We start from the raw sequence: 24,031 nt of genomic DNA, 5'->3' as shown, positions 1-24,031 counted from the left end.
GACACTGGCTTGTACACAGAGGTTGTAAATAACAGGATAAAAAGTGTTTGGAGTAACTGCATGTTTAATCTTTTAGTCAGTTTTCTAGAGTACATAGACTTCTACCATGTACCCCTCAAATGTTCTTTCTGTGAAGGCATAGTTTTTGGAGGAGAAATTCTGAAAGTGCTTTTTAAGTTCTTGTTTTTACCAAGACAGATACAGTAAGGAAATAGTGTCCAGATGAACCATATGCCTCCTCCTCTTAAGCCTTGACACATTAATCCTTTGTGTAATATGAGGGGTAATTTATCTTGCCTTGAATTTTTTATGTCTTGTTTCTACCTTCTTGTCGCATTTTTTCTGAGATGTGTCAGCAAGACAGAATCTTCTTCATTTTCATGCAGATATAACAACCTTAACTGAAGCCTTCTCACTGAGGGATGGATCTGGCCTGTGCAGTAAGTCTAATACTTTGACAAGTAGAACGCTTGAAACATTTTATTCAAGTCATTTTCACATAAACTTGCAACCATAATATGGGCAGGTAACACAAGAATATGAAAGTGCAGTGAAGAATACAAAGCTAGTGCCTGAATATTATAAATTAGAGCTCTTCAGATAAAGATGCTAAGTTACTGAAATTAAGACTCTTTGAAGAAAAGTGAAGGAAATAATGAAAAAGTCTTCAAGAAAGTTGCAAAAATAAGTGGCATTTCACTGTATCTGTAGCATTTAGTTGCGTAATAAAAACCTCCCAATTACATACTCTTTGGTTTTAATTCAAGTTAAAAATCTTTCAGCACCTTTTAGGATTTGGAGAAAATGAAAATGCCTTTTTGGCATAAATGTGAGACACAGGATAAACTACCTTTCAGTGTCTCATTTATGAAAACCACCCTGCTGGTTTGAATGAGCACACTAAAAACAATGCATGAATGACAATAGGAAGGTACATTTGATATGTGCATTCATTTGGAGCAGAAAAAAAACTGAGTAGATTTCTCCTACACAATATTTTGGTTCTATTTGTGACCAGTCTGTCATTTTTGTTACACTTCGTCTAGAAATACACAAATACCAAATGTATTTCAGGATTAAAAAAAAAATATATAACAAACCCTTCTTCTAATGAGCCTGACATACATTATGTTCCTTATGTGCAATTCTTAAGATTTGAAGTGTTATTGCTTCACACACATTCTGGCTTTTCAGAAGAAATTTGAGACTGCAAAACAGCAAATTCATAGTAGAAATCCCACAAAATTTAAATCTGGTTTTGCTTCCACTGAGCCCAGTGTCAATACACTTTTCAAAGATAAGGGAATAAGCCTGATGTCGGGTATAATGGAACCCAAATATAATTTGTTGTAAAAATAAAAACTTTTTCCAAAACAGTTTTTAAAAATGCACATAATCTCAAAAACATATTCCAGTATGCAAAAAGTAAGATGTCAAATCTACAGAGCCAAGATACTGAAAATATTGGTTTGCGCTCCCCTAGTTAGAACTACTTCTACACATGCTATATAATAAACTCTTCTACTTCTACTGTGTTGTGATTTACAGGGTTAGACAGGGTTGAAGTCACATTCCTTCATTTTTTTTAATCCTAAAATTCCTTGTTTTTCGGTTCATTCAAAAATTTCATAGGCAATTTTTGTGCTATTGTACATCAATGTCATGTCGCTTAACACAATTTCAAAACAAATAAAATATTTTGCTACGGAAAGAAAAGCTACATTTTCGTAGCTCCAGTATCCCCAATATTCAAAGTTACAGCATTCAACACCTTTCCAAACGAGGCCATTCCCACTTGTTCCACCTACACAGATGCTCAAGGCCCTCTGGCTCCTTGCTGACTTCAGTGGAGTTCTGCAAGTAGTCTGGGCACAGACATGTGAGCAGGTGAGTGTGTCATGCACGAGGGGTACCCCTCTTCCTGCGGCTGCTCCGTCTCCAGTTAGTGCTCTCACATCCCACATTCAGCATCAGGCACCATGAGGTACGAGCATACCACCTCTTCCCAGGAAGCAGCCCGTGCCCACAGCCTGGCTTCCATTCAGTAGCTTTTGTGTCCATTGCCCAAGCTGCTCTCAGGACTTTGATCCCAATTTTGACCTAAGTCTATAGAAAGGTGAATGTGCTTGCATCCCTTAACACCTCTTAAACCTAAGAACTCTTTGGGCTGAGATTTCAGAAGCTTAGACTTTAAACAGGCCCTCAGTTTTGCAGACATATGTTACAAATGGTCTCATAGATCAAGTTTCCAAATTTTGCTTCTGTTTATTGCCTGTACTGGTTACAGATTGCTAAAATGGATATTGCAGCAAACAGAAAGGGACCTGCAAGTATAAATTATATTATTCCGCACCCTCTCCCACTGGTGGGTAGTAATCACCAGGCTGCTGGTTCCCAGGTTCTTTTTAAGTTCTGATTGTGCAAATTTGTACCCAAGTTATGATTAAGGTGGAAATAAACTTAAATAAATGTACTAAAGAACAACTGATCCGTGAAGGATCTTATGGTAATTCATCAAACTTCCAAATTAAATCCATAGGGTTCTAAAGCATAAAATATTTCCAAATACTACCTGAAGTATTCTCAATAGTGATAATAAAACCTATCCATACTCCTCAGATTTTTAATTATTAACTATTGAATAGCACATTTTTTTCCTTCTTTTTTTAATTTATTGAGCTTCCAAAATTTCATTAGGTGTTTTGAACTGCTGATCAAATTCATGAACACCAATAAATATTTCTAGGTCCCACTGCTCCAAAAGAAGATTCTCATTTTACATGATCAGAAATCTTCTGAAAAAAAAAAAAAAGCCAGATCCCCTTGTCATTTCACAGTTTAAAACAAAAATCACAGCTACTGTAGCTTACAGCAGGGTGCACTGCAAAAGCAAAATAATTTGGGGATGGGAGGAGGAGTAGTATACCCAGCACCAGTTAAGCAGTTCAGCAAAAACATTAATTTGGGCTGGAAGTTTTTCCCCTTAACAATGTTGCATTTGGTTCCTGAACAGCCTAAAGCAGGATGTCAAATACACTGACTTTTGCTCTTCCTCTCTATATAGTATATTTTCAACTTTGTTATTTTGAATACTGACATACACATTTTAAAGTCAACTACAGTACTTAAGGGGGAAGCAGGTAGTAGGTTTTCTTCACACTAAAAATACTTTGTAAGAGATTCTGACCTACTTCTCTTTGTGGCACCACCTGAGTTAATTGCCTGTATTATTTTGATGGTTAACCTGTTCAAGTTGGATGTTTTTCACAGATGACCACATCAGGGACTCTTCATCATCTCCAAGAGCCCATTTCTTGACAGGTATTTTTTATCCACATTAAGTTTTTGGAACTTTTTTAAAAAGTCCCACCTTGAAAAATTTCTTGAACATATAAAGATGGGTAAGGCTTTTCAATTAATTTTCACAGATGAAAGTTGTATTTCAAAACCCCATCTGTTTTTCACTTAAGGAAATGGAAAAACTTCTAATGTATTAAAAATGTAAACATAACTTTTCTTGCAGGGGTATAACTGATATATATAATATATGTGTATTTCTCTGTTATATGTTAATATTCCTTGAAAGCTGAACATACTTCTCTCTTTCATATCAATGTGTCCTAGCAAGAATTTTTAATAGTACTGTATCATCACTCTTAATCGGTTTTTCATTATGGTCTTTTCTGAGATCGCTGATATTAGTACTTTCTCTTGAGTTTTATTTAATTCATTTTGCATATATTTTTTCTGTGTTTTAAAATATGTTCAACTCATTCACCAGTAATATTCCCACAGAAATCCACTATCACGTAAACTCCAAATTTGAAGGAGCTAAGAAATGGTCCCATGTTTTTATGAATGAGTTAGATTATCAAAATTTAAAATATGTCTAAATGAAGCACCAGTTTCACACATTTCAATACCAATACAAGTAATGCCAATTTAGATTCTTAAAATCCAGTTAAGTTTTGACTAAGAAGCAGCAGAATTGCTTCAAAGTCACATAAGGTGTGTGGGTGTATCTGTGTATGTTCTGTAGTTCTGTTTCTATAGTGTTTGCATCCTAGTGAAGTTTGTATAATGATACTTCAGTTCAAAACATCTGGCACCATCTCATCCACTTCTTGCATCTCTCTCAGTATCTGTTGAAAGAGGAGAAATAATTTTATGCAGGTGAGCAGGCATGCACAGAAAGAGGAACTGCTGAATGCCCACTTGTCAGCTTGGAAGCACAGGTCAGCCAACAGTAACAGACATTTTGTTTCTTAGCCCTGCATGAACATGTACCTGAGCGAGATATAAAGTATGGTGTACATATATACATACATACATTCATATATATATACAGGGTGTTAGCCTAGAGAAGAGGAGGCTGAGAGGAGATCTCATCACTCTCTACAAATCCCCAAGAGGAGGCCGTGGTGAGGTGTGGGTTGATCTCTTCTCTCACATAACCAGTGAGACAGGATGAGAGGAAATGGCCTCAGGGGATGGTTTAGATGGGATATCACAAAAAACTCTTCACATTAAGGGTTGTAAAGCATTAGAGCAGAATACCCAGGGAACTGGTGAGGTCACTATCCCTGGAAGTGTTCAGAAGCTGTATGAATATGGCACTTGAGAATATGGTGAGCATGGTGGTGATCTGAGGTTGATGGCTGGACTTCATGATCTAAAAGGTCTTTTCCAACATTAACTATTCTATCATTATATGTACTCAGTAACATTTTCAGAGATAAGATGGGGAAATTAGAAGTTAAAAGCGTGAAACATAAGTTTGGCTCATTTAATTACTGGTTTCCTAATGCAAAGTGAGGCATGAATATTTTAGAGACTAATTAAGCAAGTCACATTAATTCAGTCTATCTGTTTCACTGATACTGTTATAGAAGACTACACTGGTCGTCTGTTTTACTTTTCATTGACTGCTCTGGAAATTGTTTCATATGAACCTCTATACAATGTTAATACTCCTTATACAATCCAAATTAAGTCTCTTGATAAATATTTCATATGAGCAGCTAGCACAGTGTTCTGAGAACTGCTTACCTCTGTGTTACAGAAGACTGTTTTCTCTGTGTGTGTTTCACAGATACTAAGGTACAGTAGATCTACCATGAGGACATTTATTAAATGAATTTGCCTTTTTGGAGGAAAAAATGTAAAAAAGGCACAATTTTGGCATTGTTCAAACTTTTAAAGAGCAAAACTAAACGGAGGATATGTGAAAGAACTGTTTCAGGGAGAGTGGCTGCTGTGCAAGCAGCAGCAGCAAAGTAACACAGATGTGTGGGATTTTGCAGAATGTCTTAAAGAGCACTGCAGCTGCTCAGTTGTGTGTGGGTGCTGTGAAAGGGCACTGAATGATCCTAGAAAGGTCCTAATGCAAGTACAAAGAAGGTATGTGAGCCAGAGGTTGTTATCTGGCAGACCAGACAGGAGCAGCAATTTTGGAAAGTGTTACATATTCCAACGGCACAAGCACAAGAGCAAAATTCCCACAAATTTTAAAATTTCCAAAACCCACAAAACAAAATCCTGACAGTGGGGCACAATGGCAGAGAAACCACAAGTGGGGAGGCACTTACGGTGAAATTGTGCAGCCAGAGGCGTAGGCGTGGTGGCCCGTGTAGCGGATGTCGCAGCGGACAATGTTGTTGGAGTAATCGGATTCAGGCACCAGGTAGCTGGGGTTTACACTCACCTGGAGGGGAGAGAGCACACTGCTGTCTGCTGCCACGCTTCATCTGGTAACTTACATGATGAAGGATGTATGCAAATTATTTGCTTCTTTCAATATGGAAAAAAAAAACCCCAAACTCTCCCAAAAAACCCCAAACCTCCCCATTCCCAATACTCTTACCTTCAGAATGTAATTTCCAGGTTTTACATCAGTAATATCAATCCACTGGCAATCTATGTCAGCATTGTAAGTGTCGTAGCAGCCAGGGCTCAGACCCTTAAGAATGAAGTTAAGATGGATGTGAAAAAACATTAATCTTTAGAAACAGTGATATTCTAGACATTAGGGACACTCATACTGAAGTTCACTTAACTATCACAGTTCACTTAGAAAATTAACTTAGAAAATGAATCTTCTTTTTAGTTGGTATTTTATTTGTGTGTCTAAAATAGAACACCTAAGTCTAATGCACCACTTCTATAGACTTTTATAGTCCTTTATTACTAGTGGATAAAAAACACCTATAATATTGACATTTGTTCATCTGTGAGGTATCTGTATTTTCTTACAATCACTTGTTACAGTATTCCTTTTATGTAAAAACTCTTAATGATATTATTTCCATTCTTCACATAAGATCAGAATACAATAAAAATTGACCAAAGACTGGAGGTAAGTATCTGTAAATATCAAGTGAATATCTTCTGAGGTCATGAGTACAGATGGACTTGATCACCATGTCTCTCTACCCTTAGGAATAATGCAACTTTTTGCTACGGATGTGCTGTGTTTGAATAGTAGGATTAAGGGCCATTTTCACATTGAGCTTTCCATGGAAATGGTGTCTCTTCAGGAAAATAGTGACACAAGAATCTGAGGGAACTGAAAATGCAGCCTTTATTCCAGATGCATATTTTTGAAAAATTCTTTGTTATTAGGAACATGAGTAAGAATCTCCATATATGAATGTATCAGTGGTTCAAAGCTAGTGTCTTTAGCTGTGGCCAATACAGATTGCTCTAGGCAGAGCTGATCTGTTCTGGCAACACACAGAGTGCAGAAAACCCAAGTTCTGCAGGAATTCCCTCTTGACCTAGCTGGTGGTCAGGTCAGACTTTTGCATGTTTGTGCCAAGTCTGAGGCTGGAGGAAAGTTGTACAGTCCAATTACAAACCCCTGAAATATAGGCTTCCAGTGGAAATGCTGACACAGCCGTGATTCTAGTGACACAAATACTCCAGCTGTAAAATATGTATGTTGCTTAGTTACATGTCATAGTCTACAGAAGTAGAAAAGGTATTTATAAAACCTCTTCAAAGCCTCTATGTATTGCAGATCATTCATTATAGTTAAAACTCAAATGTGGACACGTCAGCCAGTGAAACATAGCAGTCATTTCTCTGTGACAGAATAACTACCTTCTAGATTAAAAGCTGCAGAATAAGGGATACAGGTTTATGTGTACGTATGGCCACACTGAGTTAAACCACAGATCCATCAAAGCTCAGTGTCATGTCTCTGACAGTGGTCAGCAGCAGATGCTTAACAAGGAAACAGCATAAGGACTGGGATGTGTAATGTCAGGCAAATTCCTTCCACCAGGGATTTAACTGTATTTAAGGCACGGGGTACCATCACATTTCTGTGTTTAATAACATCTGTTACTTTATCTAAATTCTTCTTGAGACCATGGAGATTTCTGATCTCTGCAACATCCAATGGCAAGGAATTTAATACTTCATGTGTCCAAAGAGCACACCTCTCTGTTTTAAAACTGTTGCCTGACAGGTCTTCAGAAACCTGAAGACCTGTCAGATTCATACATTGACAGAAACATCAACAATTGTCAGTAAATATCAAAAATTTCCTCTTTCAATCCAGAACCAGTCAAGTTTTGGTCTTACTTCTGGTTTTCCAAATTGAATAGTCTATGAAATCTCTTAGCCATACTACCCTGCTAATCAACCTTGTTCTGCTGGGGTTGGCTGGTTAGGAATTTTTAAGCTTTTCTTTAGCAGGTCTGAGAGGTGGTGATGCAATATTCAAGGTAGGAGTCTTGCAAGGATTTGTCTATCATAAAGGTATGTTCCATTTTCTATTTTCCCCTGGAAATAAGCCCTGGCACCTGGCTTTACATTTGTATGTGGCACATCATAACATCCACACAACTGCCATTCTCTTTAACAACCTCCTGCTGTACAGGCACAGAACACTCTGAGATTTCTGTGCCAGGCTGCCAGCCAGCAGCTGCAGGTGTTAATGGAATCCAGCACTTTACAGCTTCAGGGAGAAAACACCAGCTATGAACTCTGGCACCAGCCAAGGACGTCAGTTTGGGGGGATGAACATTGGGAACAGCTTCTTTATGGGGTGTCTTGAGTGCCCCTTAGCAAGCCTGACCAGTCCTACTGCCATGAGAAGTTGTGGTGTGTTTTAATATAGTTCAGTTACCAGTGGTGCTACACTAGTGAGTGTCACTGCCCTTTAATAAGAAACCCACAGTTAACAACACATGGGTGAATTATCAGTCTCCAGGGCAGTATCCTGTCTCTATAATGGGGAATTCCAGAAGCTAGTTAGCGCATCAGCTAATTTAGGGCATTGGGTGATTGGCAGGAAAGTTATCCAAACACAAACACATGGTTGTCTCCAAAGCAGCTCTTACCTGTGTGTGTGCTGTACATGCATACCGCCTGTAATATCCATAATCACAGGAAGTATCTTCAAGGCAGAAACTTGCTTTGTGTCCCTCAGCAACTTTTCTATGTGAGCTCGCATCCAACAAGTCATAGTGGCTGAATTCATCCATGCTGTGATAATGTCTGTTAAACCGTTGATACATTATTAGAGATGGATCAAATCTTATCAATAACATTTTCACATGTTCAGATTTGATCTACGTCCCGTTAAATCTGGACAAATTTTATTTATTACCCAAAATGCGTGTGTTAGTATACTTTCCTACTACTGACCACTCAATTTACTCTAATTTTCAAGTACCACATGTCATCCTATAAATAAATAATATTTTTAATTTGTTATGGTAAGGTTCCATAGCAGCAGTGTTTTTCCAAAATTTTGTTTCACCTCTTTTCCGATAACAAATCAAGTATTAAGTAGTTCATATTTGAATTGAAGATCTTATAAGTGCCTTTAAGCACAGGTTTGCTAAAAATGCTCACCTTACATACTATAAATTCCATAGAAGTTTGCTACTTGCTAGCAAAACAATTTGGTTTCACATTTCCATGGCCCTCAGACAATGTATCACATTCATAACATTGGTGAAGAGAAAATCTGCATAAAGAAATCAGCTACCATTTTTTAAGAAGATTAAGTTATCATTTATGTACCTGGAGCAGCAGAGTTGTATTTTAAGTAAGGTGGAAGTAAGTATTCTGAGTAATTAGTCCTAGTATTTTAAACTGCCCTGCTGAGAAGGAGCAAAAACTGGGACAAACCTGCAAACTCCTGCATATGAGTTTTCTGAATGGGTACAAGTTTGCAGTGTTACCTGCTCCCGAAATGTTGAAAATGTTCTACTACATTTCCCTTGCTGTGTTTCCAGCAAAAATACTAGAGCAATGGTGCTATGTCAAAATATCATCATATATATATATAGTATATTATGGATAATGAGATCAGTAAACTCAGTAGCTTTCCTTTTTCAAATTAATCAGACCATTCCTTGTGAAGAACTGTCTCATTAAATTCAGCTCAAGAAGTATGGGTCACTGTTTAAAATGAGGTGTTATTATAGGGAATATGCTAGTAAATGTACATTTTAGGGTTTCTACTTATTTTAAAATGGCTGGGACTTTTTTTACTGATTACACTTCAATGCAAGTGGATTATATGTAAAATAAAAAGAGAAAGTGCTACTGTCAAATCTCATTTCAGACTTGTATTTGTATTTAATCTACACATTGTAAGAGTTTCTTACATATGGATAAGCTTTGTATCCATTTTTGTTTCATGTGTCAGTGCAAAGATTAATTATCACTACATACAAAGAGTAATTACCACAACATAAAATTAATCAGATAGTAAAAGGCTAAAGTTTCCCCAGGGTTTCTCTCTACATCACTTTAGTTTTAGAAAATGCCGCCTTGTAAGTGACAATTTGTTAGTGAAAAGCATAATTAGAAGATGCCATACTGAGCACTTCACTCACTGGTGACAGCTGTGCCACTCCCATGAGTAACGGGGTCTGCTGGGCAGAAAATCCGATGTGCCTTGATTTTTCACTCTTTGGGGGAATCTCAGGAGCACCCGATTGTCATAGTCTCTAACGTCTGCTCGATAAGCTGAACTGCAATGATGCAAATCAAAGAAAACAAAGGAAAAAGTCATACGTATATGTAAGAAATACTTTTAAGAATGCTTTATATTGTCTTAGAAGTAACTGATAGCAGAGATCTTTTCAGGCCCCATAAGCCTGATGCAGTGGAGATTCACACAGGAATTCCATATGGTATGGAAATGCCTGGTGTCAGACCAAGACCTGAGTAAGATTCAGACCTGGTTTTAACTTTATAAGTAGAAGTTTGACCACTGACTGAGTCCCTCTATGAAGAAGATCACTGCTGAGCTATAAAATTACTCTGGTAACAAAAACCATAATTTTATTAGTTGTTGTTAAACAAAATAACTCCCTGTGTATGCAAGATCACACAACAGATGTTGATTCCATTGTTTAAAAAAACCCAAAAACTAACATGTATATGAATCAGGCTGTGTTTTCTTATTCTATGTAGCTATTATCTACACTCTTTTAAAAACTGGAATATTTTGATCAACTAATAGCCAGAAAGAACACTTCAATGAGTCTTCACTGTGAAGCTAGCAAAAAAAAAAAAAAAAACAACCCTGCTATGTCATATTTCTTTTTTCTGCAAGTGAAGAGCAAGCATGACCCTGAAACATAAATTAATGATGCTGATAAATAAATAAATCTGTTTTGCATGATAAGTTATCAATCAAATAAGATAAAATGGTTAAAAACGGCCATGTTGATTTCTTTCCAAACAAAACAGGAAAAATCGCTCTTTGCCAACTGGACAAGACCTAACTTCATAACAAAGCTGTTATTCCAACCCCTTAAGAGACTCTGAAGCACTTTTCAGAGGGATTTTAGTTTTAGGAGACATTAAAAGGCATAGGACCAGAAACAATTAGCTTACTATAATCTTAATAGTAAATTGTGTTGGTTAAGAATAGGGTTTTTGTTGTTCTGTTTTGTTTTGTTTTGTTTTTTTTAATGAAGTAACATATGGTCTTGTGGGAGTAGAGGAGGGAGATAAAAATCGACAGAATGAAGTGGTTTTCTAGGTGCCTCCATTTCACAAAATTCAGAAATGTTCAAGTGAGCCTGTCAATAAAAACATGTAATACAAGTTTCCATAGGTTCTTCAGGAGATCTGCAGCTTTTCTCTCTAATATGGCAGGATTGCTTTCTGATGTGCATACTCTACCATCTGCCACAAACTTGGAAGAAGGTTACAAAAGGCTGTGTTTCCGTGAGCACTCCAGCCTCACCCTTCTCTACTCTTCACCGTGTTCACAGGTGGAAACAGGAGCACAACAACCCATAGCAAACAGGCAAAATCTCGGGACGATGCCTACCTTGCCAAGCAGTTCTCCTCAGCAGCACATCTCAAGTTATACATGGACATCCTCTGGACATATGTGGACGCCTGGATGTAATAGGGATCCGGGACTAAGTCAGGGAGACCTGCAGTTCATCAAACCAACCATATAACAGTAAGATCAACCCAGGACACGTTTGAAAATATCTGGCAACCATCCCAGTCGTTAGGAGCCGTCGATTTGCTAAGGACCCCTGCTCTCCGTTAACCTCGCATTCCGCTTTGCTCAGGCTTGTCCCAAACACCCCACCGCAAATACGACGCTCGGAGCCCCCGGTGGGCTTATCCGCAGCTCGCCCCTCTCCCAGACTCTGGGACTGGGCTGCCCGCAGCCCGAGAGCCAGGCGAACGCCTGCCCGGTCAGGTTTTGCCTGGAGCGAGGGCCGGGCAGGGCCGGCGACCCCCGCAGCTTATCCCTCCGGGACCGGCGTGCCCGGAGCGAGCGGATAGTGCGGCGGGGCCGGGGCCGGGGCCGCCGGCAGGGGAGGGACGGGACGGGCGGAAAGGAGGGCACTTACCGTACTGGAAATAGCCGGTGCCATAGCCAGGTCTGTACCTGCTGCCCTGGCGGGGCCTCTCGTAGGTGTCGTAGTAGTTGTAGTAGGGGTTATCGTCCGTGTACTTGTAGGGGTTGTAGGGGTCGTCTCCTACCATGACATCTTCCCGGCCGGGCCTGAAGCTGCCCAGGGGCGGCAGGCTGCCGGCCCCGGTGCTGCTCCCGTTGCCGTCGGTCCCAGTGCCGCCGGCGGGGCTGGCGGCAGCGCTGGGTCGCGGCGCCCCCGAGGAGGCGCTCCGGGCCGCGGAGGTGGCGGCCGCTGGGCTCCGCTGCGCGGCATCGGCGCGACCCCCGGAGGAAGCCTGGTAGCCGGCCTGGAACCAGTGCCGAGCTCCGGAGCCCCCCCGGCTGCCGGCGGCGGGCTGGGGCTGCGGCAGCAGAGGCGGCTGCGCGGCGGCGGCGCGGGCGGCGGCTCTCCGCGGCAGCACCGTGCCGTTGTTCCGCAGCAGCAGGATGGGGCTGCCCGCCGCCTCCGCCGCCTGCCTGCGCCGCGGGGGCTGGTACTGGGAGCCCAGGCTGAGCAGGCTGTACACCTGCCCGTTGTTCTCCCACTGGATCCGCTGCCTCCAGGCGGCGGGGGGCGGCGGGGGATCCCGGCGCGGCGGCTGCTGCTGGCAGCCGGCGGGCCAGAGGCAGCTCCAGTAGATGCACACGTGAAGCTGGGCGAGCAGGAGCCCCGGCGGCGAGAAACGCATCTTCCCCTCTTTCGTGGGCGCCGGCGGGTAGAGATACGGGCGAAACCGGGAGGGGAGGAGGGAGGTGGGGGCGAAAGAAGAGCGAGGGGCGCCTTTCCTGCTCGGAACGGAGCCGGGGGGCGGTGCGGGGAGGCCGAGGGGTGAGGACTGCGCCTCTGGAAGGGTCGGGCGGGCAGCGGGGTCTCAGGCGCTGCTGCACCCGGGATGTGCCATCGGGCAGGTCGGGCTGTCGGAAAGGAAACCCGGCCCGAGGGAGGCGGCGAGAGCGGCTTTTCTTCTCCCCAGTATTTATAGGCGAGGGGATGCGAATGGGAGCCGGAGCAAACAATCAGCCTCTCATCGTCCTCCGGCCCGCGCTGGTGTCTGGAGCGAGGGAAGGAGGAGGAGGAGAGACCAGGGACTTTAAACTTGCTGGCACGCTCGCAAAGTTACACAAGCCCCGCTGGCTGGGCTGGCTGCACCCCCGCCATTTGTTCACGTAATACGGCTGGAAACGTGCGGACCTGACAGTTCCCCCCACGGCTGCCCCCCGCCCGCCGCCGCCTGCCCCGCGCGGGGGCGGCTCGGGGGAAACGGGGCGGCTCAGGCCGGCGCGGCGGCGGAGACTCCCCATCCTCCCTCCCTGCCTCCCTGCCTGCCTCCCTCCTTCCCTGCCCTGCCCTGCCTCCCCCCGCGCCCCGAGCCGCGCCGCGCCGAGCCGTTCCGAGCCTGCGGCGGGCGGGCGCGCTCAGACACACGTAGGCTGCCAGAGTATGCCGTGGGGCAGCGCCAAAGTATGCAAAGGAAAAATGCTATTAGCTCATCAGCGCTGGAGAGACTAGAAACGGGGTGGCGGGGTGGGGGAAGGGGCCGCTGGAGAGAGAGGAAACATGTTTCTGGAAAATGTACTGGCCGGCACATCTCCCGGGCTGGAGCAGCTGCTGGTGACCTTCGTCTCAGCGCTGAGTAACAGTCGGATGCCCTTGATGACCTCTTAATTAGGAGAAAACCTTCATCAAATAAACTCTTGGCTATTGACTTTTGGGTTTTGTGCATATGAGTCACACGAGAAATATATTGGCGATGCTCCTCTCGGAGTAAGTTTTCATTGAAAAGTGAAATTTCACATGGGAGAGGCTTAGCCCCATCACGAGAACAAATAAACCCAGTTTGGGTAGTGTCTCCCCAAAATCGTGCTGGGGAAGAGAAGCAGGCTGCAGCCTGAAAGTCTCTCCCTTCCTTCCTGCTTTTACAAGAGTTCATCACGGCTGTGTTTTGATAAGTACAATCACCCAGTAAGGCAAATGAATTAAGGCCCATGGATTTCAGCCAAAACTTCTTTTGGGTGTATTTTTCTAAAGGCTGTTTGCTTATGAATCCTTGCAAAGGAATTGAGGAGAATACACAAAAGTTCTCCTTCACCAAAAGTTTGGTGGTAAGAATATTTAAGTGAATCCTGTCAATGATGATCAGTCTGGGCTTGCTCGAGGTTTTCACCTTACTGAGGTAGATTCAAGGCACCCTAGGACCACTGCCAGCTTCCCCAGGTCAGGTTAACAGGCCACATTTTACTGGCCAGGTGGATATTGCAACTGGATTTTGATGGTTTTGTACAGTTCTCCAGCCATTTGTTGTGTTGTAGTTTATTTTAATTGCATATTACTTTAAATGGTGCACATTTAATAACCGAAAACCAGCAAAATGTGGTCCAGCATTGTGGCTGTGATGGATGCTGATTTACACTGCTAAAGAATTAATAGTTGCAGTGCTCATCTTTGAAATACTTTCACCACCCTGAAATCAGTGGTGCCACCCTGCATGTCAAAGGTCCCCCTGTGGACTGGGGGTCATTGGCTCTGACTGGTACTGGCACCGGCGGCTTGCCACGCTAGGCTTGCTGGCTGTGCTCTAACCATAAAAATGGTCAGTTTGCAGAACACAAGGCACTTGTGCTCCAAAGACAGCAAAGTCTTCTTACCTGAAAACATATCCAATAGCTGGGTGGGTACTTGTTACCATTGCTAGCCAGCATCAGGATGGTGGGGAGCAACTGCTGGACTGGGCCCCCTACCAGAAGAGTAACTGGTGTCTTTCAACAAGCATGTTGTGCTAGTTTGGGCAATCTGCTGCAGAGGTGGTCTGGTTTGGGTTCTCTTATTCATTGCATTTGCAGGCGCTTATCCCCTATGATCTTTCTCATTGTGGCTTTGAAAATATTATTCTCCATTTAAGGGTTTGCCTGGAACAATCAGTGACTCAAGCTGAGTAAAATGGAAAGGTTGAAGATAGGGAAAATGCAACTCTGAAGGAATGAGATTTCTGTCTTTTTAATCTTCCTCTAAATCTTACTAATGTTACAAACAGCAGGTTGTTGCCCAATGTGTGATATTAGACAATGTTTCCACACAGTGGGATTCCAGCCATTTTTTCTTATGCCTGATTAAGTTACTATTTTTCATGAAACTGAAGAAAGCATATTTGAGGCTGGTATTCTCACCCATCTATCAGCCATTCACACTGTTTGCCATTTTTTCCATACCACAAGTTTCATTTGTTAATTAACTTAGGATTCATAATGCCTGAAAAGCATTATTTGTATCACTAGAGAGTCATGTCCTTCCCTTAGCATTAGGTGCCCGTGTCCATTTAACTACTTTTCTCTCCCAACAGGCTGCCTAATTACACCAGGTTTTTACATCATGGGTCTGAAAAGACCATCAAAAAACTCTGTGACCAGAGGTGTGGAGGTGAAAATTTCTGCAATATTTTAAAAAGACTCATAAACAAGTCAGGTGCTGCGACTGCCCCAAAAACTATCAAGCACTCTGGTATTAAACTTTCTCATGAGGTTGATACAGCTACTTTGTAAAGTCCAGTCTGATACTGATCACAGTTAATTTAGTTACATAAGCATTTGCTTACCCCTTTCTTTTTTGTATGGAATGACTGGTATGCCTGGGTATTTGTTGCACTGGGGAGTTTGATTTCTGCCACCTACAGAAATAAATACAGTGTATATCAACTGAGAAATAAAACCTTCCTTCACTAAAAAATGACACTAGTTAAAGCAGATGTCAGTAAGTAAATGCAGTAATGTCTCAGAATCTGGTATCAGGTGGTAACTTACATTTAAATTTACATTTAATTGTAAGGTTGTAGCAGTCCTCATTCAGATGTTACAAATAGAAGAATGTCTCCAATGGCATTAGCACCATTTGGAGTTACTTTAATGTGTATACTACTGCTAAACTGCTAATTCAGTTGTGAATCTTGGAAATGGAAAAATATTAACCTGTTCACCACAAAAAATCAACAAAAATACCCCAAACAGAACCAAAGCTATTTGAATTTAATACATGTCCTCAGACACACATTTTAAGGTTCTTTAAGCTTGCTATTTGATATGTATGTATGAAAAAAGTATGGTAGTGTAAAAAAGGGAAAGCAATTTACATTAACTGCATTATTTGTTACATTTAATATTATTTTAAAAATATCAGCTCTGTAGTTATGGGTTGGATAATTTGTGTTCTTGTTTAGTCAAAACCTGACGAGGGTCACGCACATAAACCAAGAAATAGAAATAATTTTATAAAATCCTAACTAACAAGAAACTAGACAAACTTAATATGTGTTAAGTATATTTATAAACAGATATATTTTCACTTGGGATTGAAGGGTTATTTGTTGAGGAGCCACTACAAGAAAAATCTTGAAAAGTAGGGGTTGGTTTCAGCTTTTTCTACCTGGGAAATATTCAGTGTACTAAACTGATTTATGCTTGAATAGACAAAGAACTTGCTCTGATCCTTCAGTTTCCATAAACACTGAGTTGCAACTAGATGATTCAAATTTATCTTATTTTGTAGATCTTACTTGTAATACTTTTTATAACTCGCCATTTTTTTTGCATTCAAATATTAAAAATTGTGTAATTCTGTTGCTCACCAGAACACTGTGGATTTTTCTGAAGCATATTTTACAGAAGGTCCAGATATCTTTATTTAGGAAGCCATTTGTAAGTCCATTGCATTATAAGGTTCCTAATTTTAATGAATTCCCCTTAACAACTGGGATTAAGATGTAAAGGTATTCTTTGCGGTACATGAACTTTACTAGAAACTAAGAACACTGAGCACTTTCAGATTCAGGTCTGTAATGAGATTTTTTTAACAAACCAACTTAATTAGAGGCAAGGTTTATAGACTTTTTCTGACATCAGTAGTCTTTGGAATAGACAGTTATTATTTTTACAAAAGTTAGTCTTCCAGTTAAATTTAGCTACCCTTTGTATGGCTGATTTTGAAATCTCTAATCAGACAACTTTCCACTACCATAAGTAAAATGCAAAAGTAAACTTTCAGACTTTTTTTCTGCTCTGAACTTATAAAGGAACAAATAGATTTTTGTTGATTCAATGAACTTGTCTATTTGTTGAAAAAGGAAAATTATTATAATTTTATTATCAGGTAATGTCTTTAAATCAAAATTAACAGCCAAAATGTTACCAGCCACCTGACTCTTATCTAATATTTTGGGTTTATCTATCTGCATTACAATAGCAGTTTGTGGTTGCTTTGTTTTATGCACCATGGGTAGAACTGCTGAATAACAAATACCTGTGTCGTGGTTTGACATGGAAGTGAATTTTTTCCAGGAAGTTGGGTCAAACCAATCAGTGGTCAGGTTTGGATATTGGCACCTGGAGTGACCACTGAAAGTATGGACACGCCTCTGAGAACACAGGGGGTTAAAAGCAAGAACTCCCAGGAGAACTGTCTCTTTTGGTTCCGGTCGTCAGAGAGTGCAGACTCTCCCCTGCCCAGCCACGGGCTGGGTGGGGGAGGGGAAGCCACGCGGCCTTGTCCAGGTAGGCCGAGGGGCTGAGGGTCTGGAACCGAGCCAGCTCCTGTGGACGGAAGGGTGGAGAGAAGTGGAGATGCCTTTGCCCCCCCACCCCCCCCCGAGAGGGAAAGAGACAGAGAGCCTGGCGGCACCTGGAAATTTGCCGGCAGAGGAGAAGGAGAAGGCGGGGGGGGGATGTCCAGCGTGGGAGGCGGAACACCGGACCGAGATATCAGCCGTCCAGGGAGTCTGAACTTTTAACCCTTTCCAGGAAATGAGGGCTTTTTTAAAAGTATTACTCCTCCTTGATTTGTAGTGGAAGAGAGATAGTCCGGGACCTGAGATGTTAGAAGAAGAAATATTTATGTGGGAGGAGATGATGAAGTAGCTTTTGGCTGGACTTTTCTTGTTAGCCATGGACTGAACCAAAATCTCCTGCAATGGAGACTGCATTTTAGGGGGATGCAGTGGTGACCCAGGGAGACCTGTTTCAGCTTCGAACAGCACAAGAATGGCGAGAAACGAAGAAAGCTGAAGAGGGAATGGTGATACCCTCTGTCTTCGGGAAGAAGATGAGTCCTGTTTGGACCCCTCGGCCCCAGGGGAAAATGGGGGGGACTGTAGTCCCAGGATGAGAAACTGAACTGTTGTATCTTTGGGTCTGTGGCAAAGCATCCTTAAAGGAGCCCTATGAGCAGTCTGTCCATGCACGGTGGTGAGAGCACTGTGACATAAAATGGAGAGTGTCACACTGGCAGATTTTTTTTTCCGGGCGGTTGCCATGTGTGACAGGGAAACACAGGGGGGCAGCTGTGTTTCCTGGGGGGTCTGTGGTGCAAGAGAGACTTCTCTCTCCCTTGATAGTTTAAGTATAGATTACCTGAAGGGTGGTAATTTGATCAAGAATCCCGGGTGATGTTTCATGGCTGAGTGTTTAGGAATTGGGAAGAGGATTTTAAAGGGTCTTCATCCTAGATTTAGTTTATGTGTTTTCTGTATTAGTAGTAGTTTAATAAAGTTTTTTTCCTTTGTTATTAAGCTTGGGCCTGCTCTGCTCTGTTCCTGATAACATCTCACAGCATTTATTTAGGGAAGGTGCATTTTCATGGGGGCGCTGGCATTGCGCCAGTGTCCAACCATGACAACCTGCACCAGATGAAGTAAATTAATTGCACTTGTCTGTCTCTTCAGGAGCTGACAACTTGATCAGGACCTGAGACAGATGCTGCTCTTTTCTTGCATGGTGAGGGCTGAAGACAAAGCCTTCTGCTATCAGTGAATTTCTCAAATCCCTGGTTTACGATGAGGTTTTAATAGCAGTATTATTAAGCCTAGCATATTGAAGTGTTGCTAAAGCTGAACATTAGTGGTTTCACAGGATGCAGTCACATGGTTTCTTTCTTGAATGTAGATTTTAAAAGAGAATAGTGAATATTAAACAAAAAGCCTTTCACTTCTTGAATTTATGTGTTCCATCTCTGTATATTTTTTCTAACTTTCCTATTTGTTTTCTGTCTTCAAGATTTCTATAAAAGCAAGATTTCGTAATATGTGAAATGAACAGATAAATAAATACGGAGTTACTGCAAATTTATTCAGAGAGTTGAAAATCCACCAAAGCATTTTCTTTTCTTATACATCAGCATCTGTAATGAACCTTCCCTACCTATTTTCTATGTAGTATTCATTGCAGTGTTATATAAGTTGTCTGATGACACATAAAAAGGAACAGAAGTCCAAGACACTCAAAGTAAAGATCTATGTATTAACACCTGTGATAGGAACTAGAGTTAGCTTCATTTAGCAAGGTCAATAAAATTCAGATTAGATTAAACAGTGCATGGGTAAACAGTGCCTTATTGCTTAGGGAGTTCAGTCCTGTATTATCTCCACAAGCTCATCAGGTGCTAAAGGACTGCCACCATTCAGGCACAAACACTTACTTTTATTAGGTGTTTAATTTAATTTTATTTTATTGAAACTCTTGGATACTGAGGAGAAGTTACTGTGAAAAACACAAACTGGCTGAACAGTTCTATACACAGGCACATCTTTGTTGTGGTAGTGCTCCAAAACTAGTCCTTACTTATGCATATTTTGCACAAAAGCAAGAAAACCCATCTAGTAAGCCTAAACCGAGGAAGGCTTGAGAGAATAATTAGTTTTGAATTTCACCAGGTTGAGATTATGTATGAAGGGAGAGAAATGGATAGCTTTCCAAATCTGTCATTCTCCTTCCATCTTCAGCAGAGGATGAGTGCCTGTAAATCATTAACAAAGGGGAACACTGCCCAACATAATGTAAGAACAGAACATGTCAGCAGAAATTTTGGAATATGATTTTACTATGCATCTCATCAAAAACTCTCCTAAATATCTGGATGTGATTTTTTTTTTAATAGTGACTCTGTCTTCATAACCATCCCCAAATTTGCATGGCCATCACAGAGACAGGTGACTTTATTTGTAAAACTTCAATGCCTAATGGAAAAATGCCACAGAAAATGTCTGTTTCAAACCCCAAGGTGAATTTCCATAACTGACATTAGAAAAAAATTGGTGTTATACTGACAAGGCTCAATTAAAACACTGATCAGTATTACCCTTCATAATGTGAATGTGAATGCATAAAAAGTGGGACACTGATGGTGGTAAATAAAGATCTGGCAGAGGAACTCCTATGTCTAGGATTTGAATTGTCTACTTTGTTTTCACTGGAGAATATGTACACAGTAGAAACAAGCAACCCCCCTGTGTCTTTGCATTAGGGAGAATGTTTAGAGGCATCAAGGACATTCAAAATAGAGTTTGCAGTTTGTATTCAAAAAGAAATGAGGGTAGAATAGAAATAGCTGAATGGTCCAACTTCTCCAGAGTGAGATCTGCTTCTAGCAGGACACAGGAACCTGACAAAGGTCATCTGGTAAGGGAGGCAGGCTCCGACTTGTGAGTTTTATTAGCCAAGCTCCTACAGAACAAATATTATTGTTTAGGCATCTATCCTTCCTGAACATCTACAGCAGTGCTTTGATGTACCTGATGTCAAAATGGAAATACCTGACCAGGGGGAAGGATGTTTCTAAAATAAATGTCTCACATTTGCAATTCAGTCTTGGTTACTAGCATAGTATTGGTAAGAAAATGTTTGATATTATTAACACCCATTATTTCTATTTTGCTTATCAGACAGCTGTGTTCAGAAAGTTTTATGTGTAAACCCTGAAAAAGGTTTTCTGTGTGGATTACATAAACATATCCTCCTGGGTGATAGGTCAAGGCATGTGGATAACAGGGAGTTAATTAGAGGCAGCCAGCATGGCTTCACCAAGGGCAAAATCCAAAGAGCTACCATCAACAGCAAAGTGTCCAAATGGTGATCGGTAACAAAGGGTGTCCCCCAAGGGTCCATATTTAGACCAGTAGTGCTCAATATTTTTATTAATGACACAAGCAGTGGGGTTGAAGGCATCCTGAAAAAGTTTCTGACTGGTGTACTTTTCCTTGGTGGAGAGAAGGGGTACAACATGCACTTCCAGCCCAGTAAGCCAATGGGATCCTGGGCAATTCTGCTCCTCTGCTCTGTTGTCCTCAGATCCCACCTGGAGTACTGCTTTCAGTTCTGGGGTCCTCAGCACAAGAAAGACATGGACCTGTTGGAACAGGTCCAGAGGAGGGACAAAAAAATGATCAGAGGGCTGGATGATTTGCTTTTGAATACAGGCTGAGAGAGTTGGGGTTGTTCAGCCGAGAGAACTGAAGGCTCCAGGGAAACGATCTAGTAGTCTCTTAGTCTATCAAGGTGGCTTGTACTGAAGATGGAGGGATGCTTCTTATTGAGGCCTGCAATGACAGAACAAGGAGGAATATTTTTAAACTGAAAGAAGGTAGATACAGGTTAGATACAAGGAAGAAAAATTTTTACAATGCTGGTGGCGAGACATGGAAAGAAGCTGCCCAGAGAAGCTGTGGATGCTCCATCACTGGAAGCATTCAAAGCCAGATTGGGTGGGCTTGGAGCAACCAGGTCTAGTGAAGGTGTCCCTGCCCATATCAGAGCAGTTGGAATTTGATGATCTTTGAAGGTCCCCTCCAATCCAAACCATTATATGAGTCGTGAAAATAGACATACTTCCAATACTGAAACAAATAAGCTTGCATTCAACAGTAGAGATATGCCAGTTTGCCTAAAGTGATGGTCTGGACTGGTGAGTATTTCTTGGCTTCTGAGCATTTCTTTGTCTAGGCATAACTAATTAAACTATTTCAGGAAAATTGAAATAAGTAGTATCTAATTGACTAAGTCTTGGGAAAAACTGACTTTATTTATTTACCTTCCTTATAAGATGAAGAGAACACTAAAACTATTGAGAAATTGTTTGTTGCTCAGATTCTCATCCTATCAAGTACATGATCCTGGTTCTGTTATATTTTCTCTTTGCTACTCCTGTTTTTTTCCAATTGTTATGTCCCCTTTTCCCCAGGGCAGGGACCACAGCTTCCTATGTGTCAGCTCAGTGATGCTCACAGTAGGGCAGAGAGTCTGACTATTACTTTTGGCCTCTGCTAAAAATATGAAGAGCAGTCCCAAATACAGAATGCTGCATTGAACAAATGTGACATTTAGAACATGTGAAAACTCTCATGCAGCTGTGTGTGTTATTGAACAGAGTGGACACTCAGCAATTCTGACTCAAATAAAACACCCATGGTGGTTTTCCCTTTGGTCTAAATTTATCATAATATTTTGTCTTACATACCAATATTATGAACTCTTTTACTATTCTGCTTTATAGTAGATCTTTTTTGAAATACATTCCTAATCTAATCCCTATTTTCATCCACACATAATTATCTGATTTAGCTTTAGATATTCTCAGTGATTGGGGAAATTTTTTGAAGTAAAACATTAAGTCATGCAGTTAGATTGAAAGGAATGTTTATAAAAATATGCTGAAGGTATATCAGGGCAATGACTGTAATATTTGCTTTACCAATTAAGAGTAGAAGAAAAGTGTATAATTAGAAAGAACTTGTTTGACTTTAATGAGCTAAAATAAAGTTGATGTTTAACAATTTTTTTCCCTCACAGTGAACAGACTCAAGCAGATCCTAATTGAAGACCATTCTTTGAGGGCAAGCTCAGAACATGTATGGTAGGCTGAGCTGATTCCACTGTGTTTATTCTGAGTTGAAGTCTCACACAGTAGTTGGTTTAAACTGCTCTTATGTGTGTCATTTTAGAGCATTCAAGATCATCTCAACATTCAATGTCATGTAGTCAAACAGAAGTTCCTGTGGAAAGAGGTAGTTTATTTAAAAGTGCGTACATCCAGCTATGTACTGTAGTGACAGAGGTGGCTGCTGCCTTTAACTGGGAAAGCAAAGCCCCTTCTCCATCTCTCCAGCTGACTCGTGCCGTCTCCCTGTGCTGGGTCTGGGTGGCGTGATAGCAGCAGCAGGTCAGGCACTGGGCTGGGCTGGTGCTGCTGATGGGACCCATGACAGGACAGGCAATGGGCTGTGGGAGTGCACAGACAACACTGGTGCAACACTGACTTCTCTGTGGCATTGAAAGCTCTGGGGAAAAGCTGTGGTTTTACACAGTGGCTGGGTTTGTATGAGTTATCTGTGTGGTGACATGGAAGCACGATGTGAGGACATAAGATGGGAAAAAACAGGAACAATTACACCCCTTACTTATCCTCCCCAATAAATCTACAGTTAAACCCATTGTGCTGTTTCTTTTAGTCTAGTTTTACCACAGTAATTTCTTCCTTACTTGCTTTTGTTTAACACAACTTTCTCTATGCATTTGTATATATAACATTGTATCTAGGTACAAGTACAATTTCATGGCATAGCTCAAACAAAATCAAATTCTTGGATCTACATAGACCATCAAAAAAACCCACATAAAATCCTCACCTTCAGGAGATTTTATACTTCTGATCACCTCCATCCTTTGTTAGAGGGAACTCAGGAGGGTGGCAGCTGTTCTGCAGCATGGGGTGTCTTAGGAGTCATAGTATGACGGACTACACCTTACAGCACAACAGTGTAAAAGTGCTTTAGGAAGGTGTGTCTGCTCCAAGGTTTTCTGTTTTTTCAAGTGGAAATCTCTGTGCCTGCTCCAGTGAAGTTGTTGTGGGGCAAGCCAGAAAGAATTTTTCCAAAGAGTAACAAGAAATCAACAATGAACACAAAAACCTTGACTTGGTGGCATTGTTTAACTCACTCTCATGGACCTCTTGAGGAATGAAGAGCAGAAACTAAGAAACTGCTATAGGGCTGCTGTAGGAATCATATCAGCAGAAGAGACCACGTAGAAAGACAGAACCTGATTAAGCATTGGCAGGTTTAAGAAGCAAAGATGCTGCTTGAGGAGAATGAATGTCTGGTTCCAGAAGCAGGTGTTTCCCCCACAGACACGAAAGGAATACAGTATGTCTGGATTCCCTTTAAAAGTTTTGTGGATAATACTGAGTTCTAGTGAAAAACTCCCATGGAAATTAATTGAGTTACACCAGCATGAGATTTTGCAGATGAGAGTAGAGCACTTAACATGATTTTATGTGTCCTGTGATGTACTTTTAAAATAATGTAAATTGCTCCAGGTATTGTATTT

General features: G+C 41.3%; 1 protein-coding gene across 2 annotated transcripts; it reads right to left on the bottom strand.

Annotated features, from left to right (window-relative positions):
* Positions 1–465: 465 nt before the first annotated feature.
* LOX (lysyl oxidase) lies at positions 466–12,904 on the bottom strand. 2 transcript variants are annotated; one of them, XM_054003645.1, is made up of 7 exons: positions 11,850–12,672; positions 11,309–11,417; positions 9,858–9,995; positions 8,349–8,505; positions 5,864–5,959; positions 5,589–5,704; positions 466–4,142 (listed from the first exon to the last, which is right to left on the bottom strand). In XM_054003645.1, the coding sequence occupies exons 1-7, from the start codon at positions 12,580–12,582 to the stop codon at positions 4,136–4,138; spliced, it is 1,356 nt and encodes a 451-aa protein (XP_053859620.1). In that variant the 5' UTR covers positions 12,583–12,672; the 3' UTR covers positions 466–4,135. The 2 variants fall into 2 exon arrangements, with proteins under 2 accessions (XP_053859620.1, XP_053859622.1); XM_054003647.1 differs by lacking the exon at positions 466–4,142 and having other exon boundaries at positions 5,585–5,704; positions 11,850–12,904.
* Between the last annotated feature and the right edge of the window lie 11,127 nt (positions 12,905–24,031).

Source organism: Vidua macroura, chromosome Z, assembly GCF_024509145.1.
Source record: "Vidua macroura isolate BioBank_ID:100142 chromosome Z, ASM2450914v1, whole genome shotgun sequence".
Taxonomy (NCBI): domain Eukaryota; kingdom Metazoa; phylum Chordata; class Aves; order Passeriformes; family Viduidae; genus Vidua; species Vidua macroura.
This window is presented reverse-complemented; position numbering and strand designations above follow the sequence as displayed.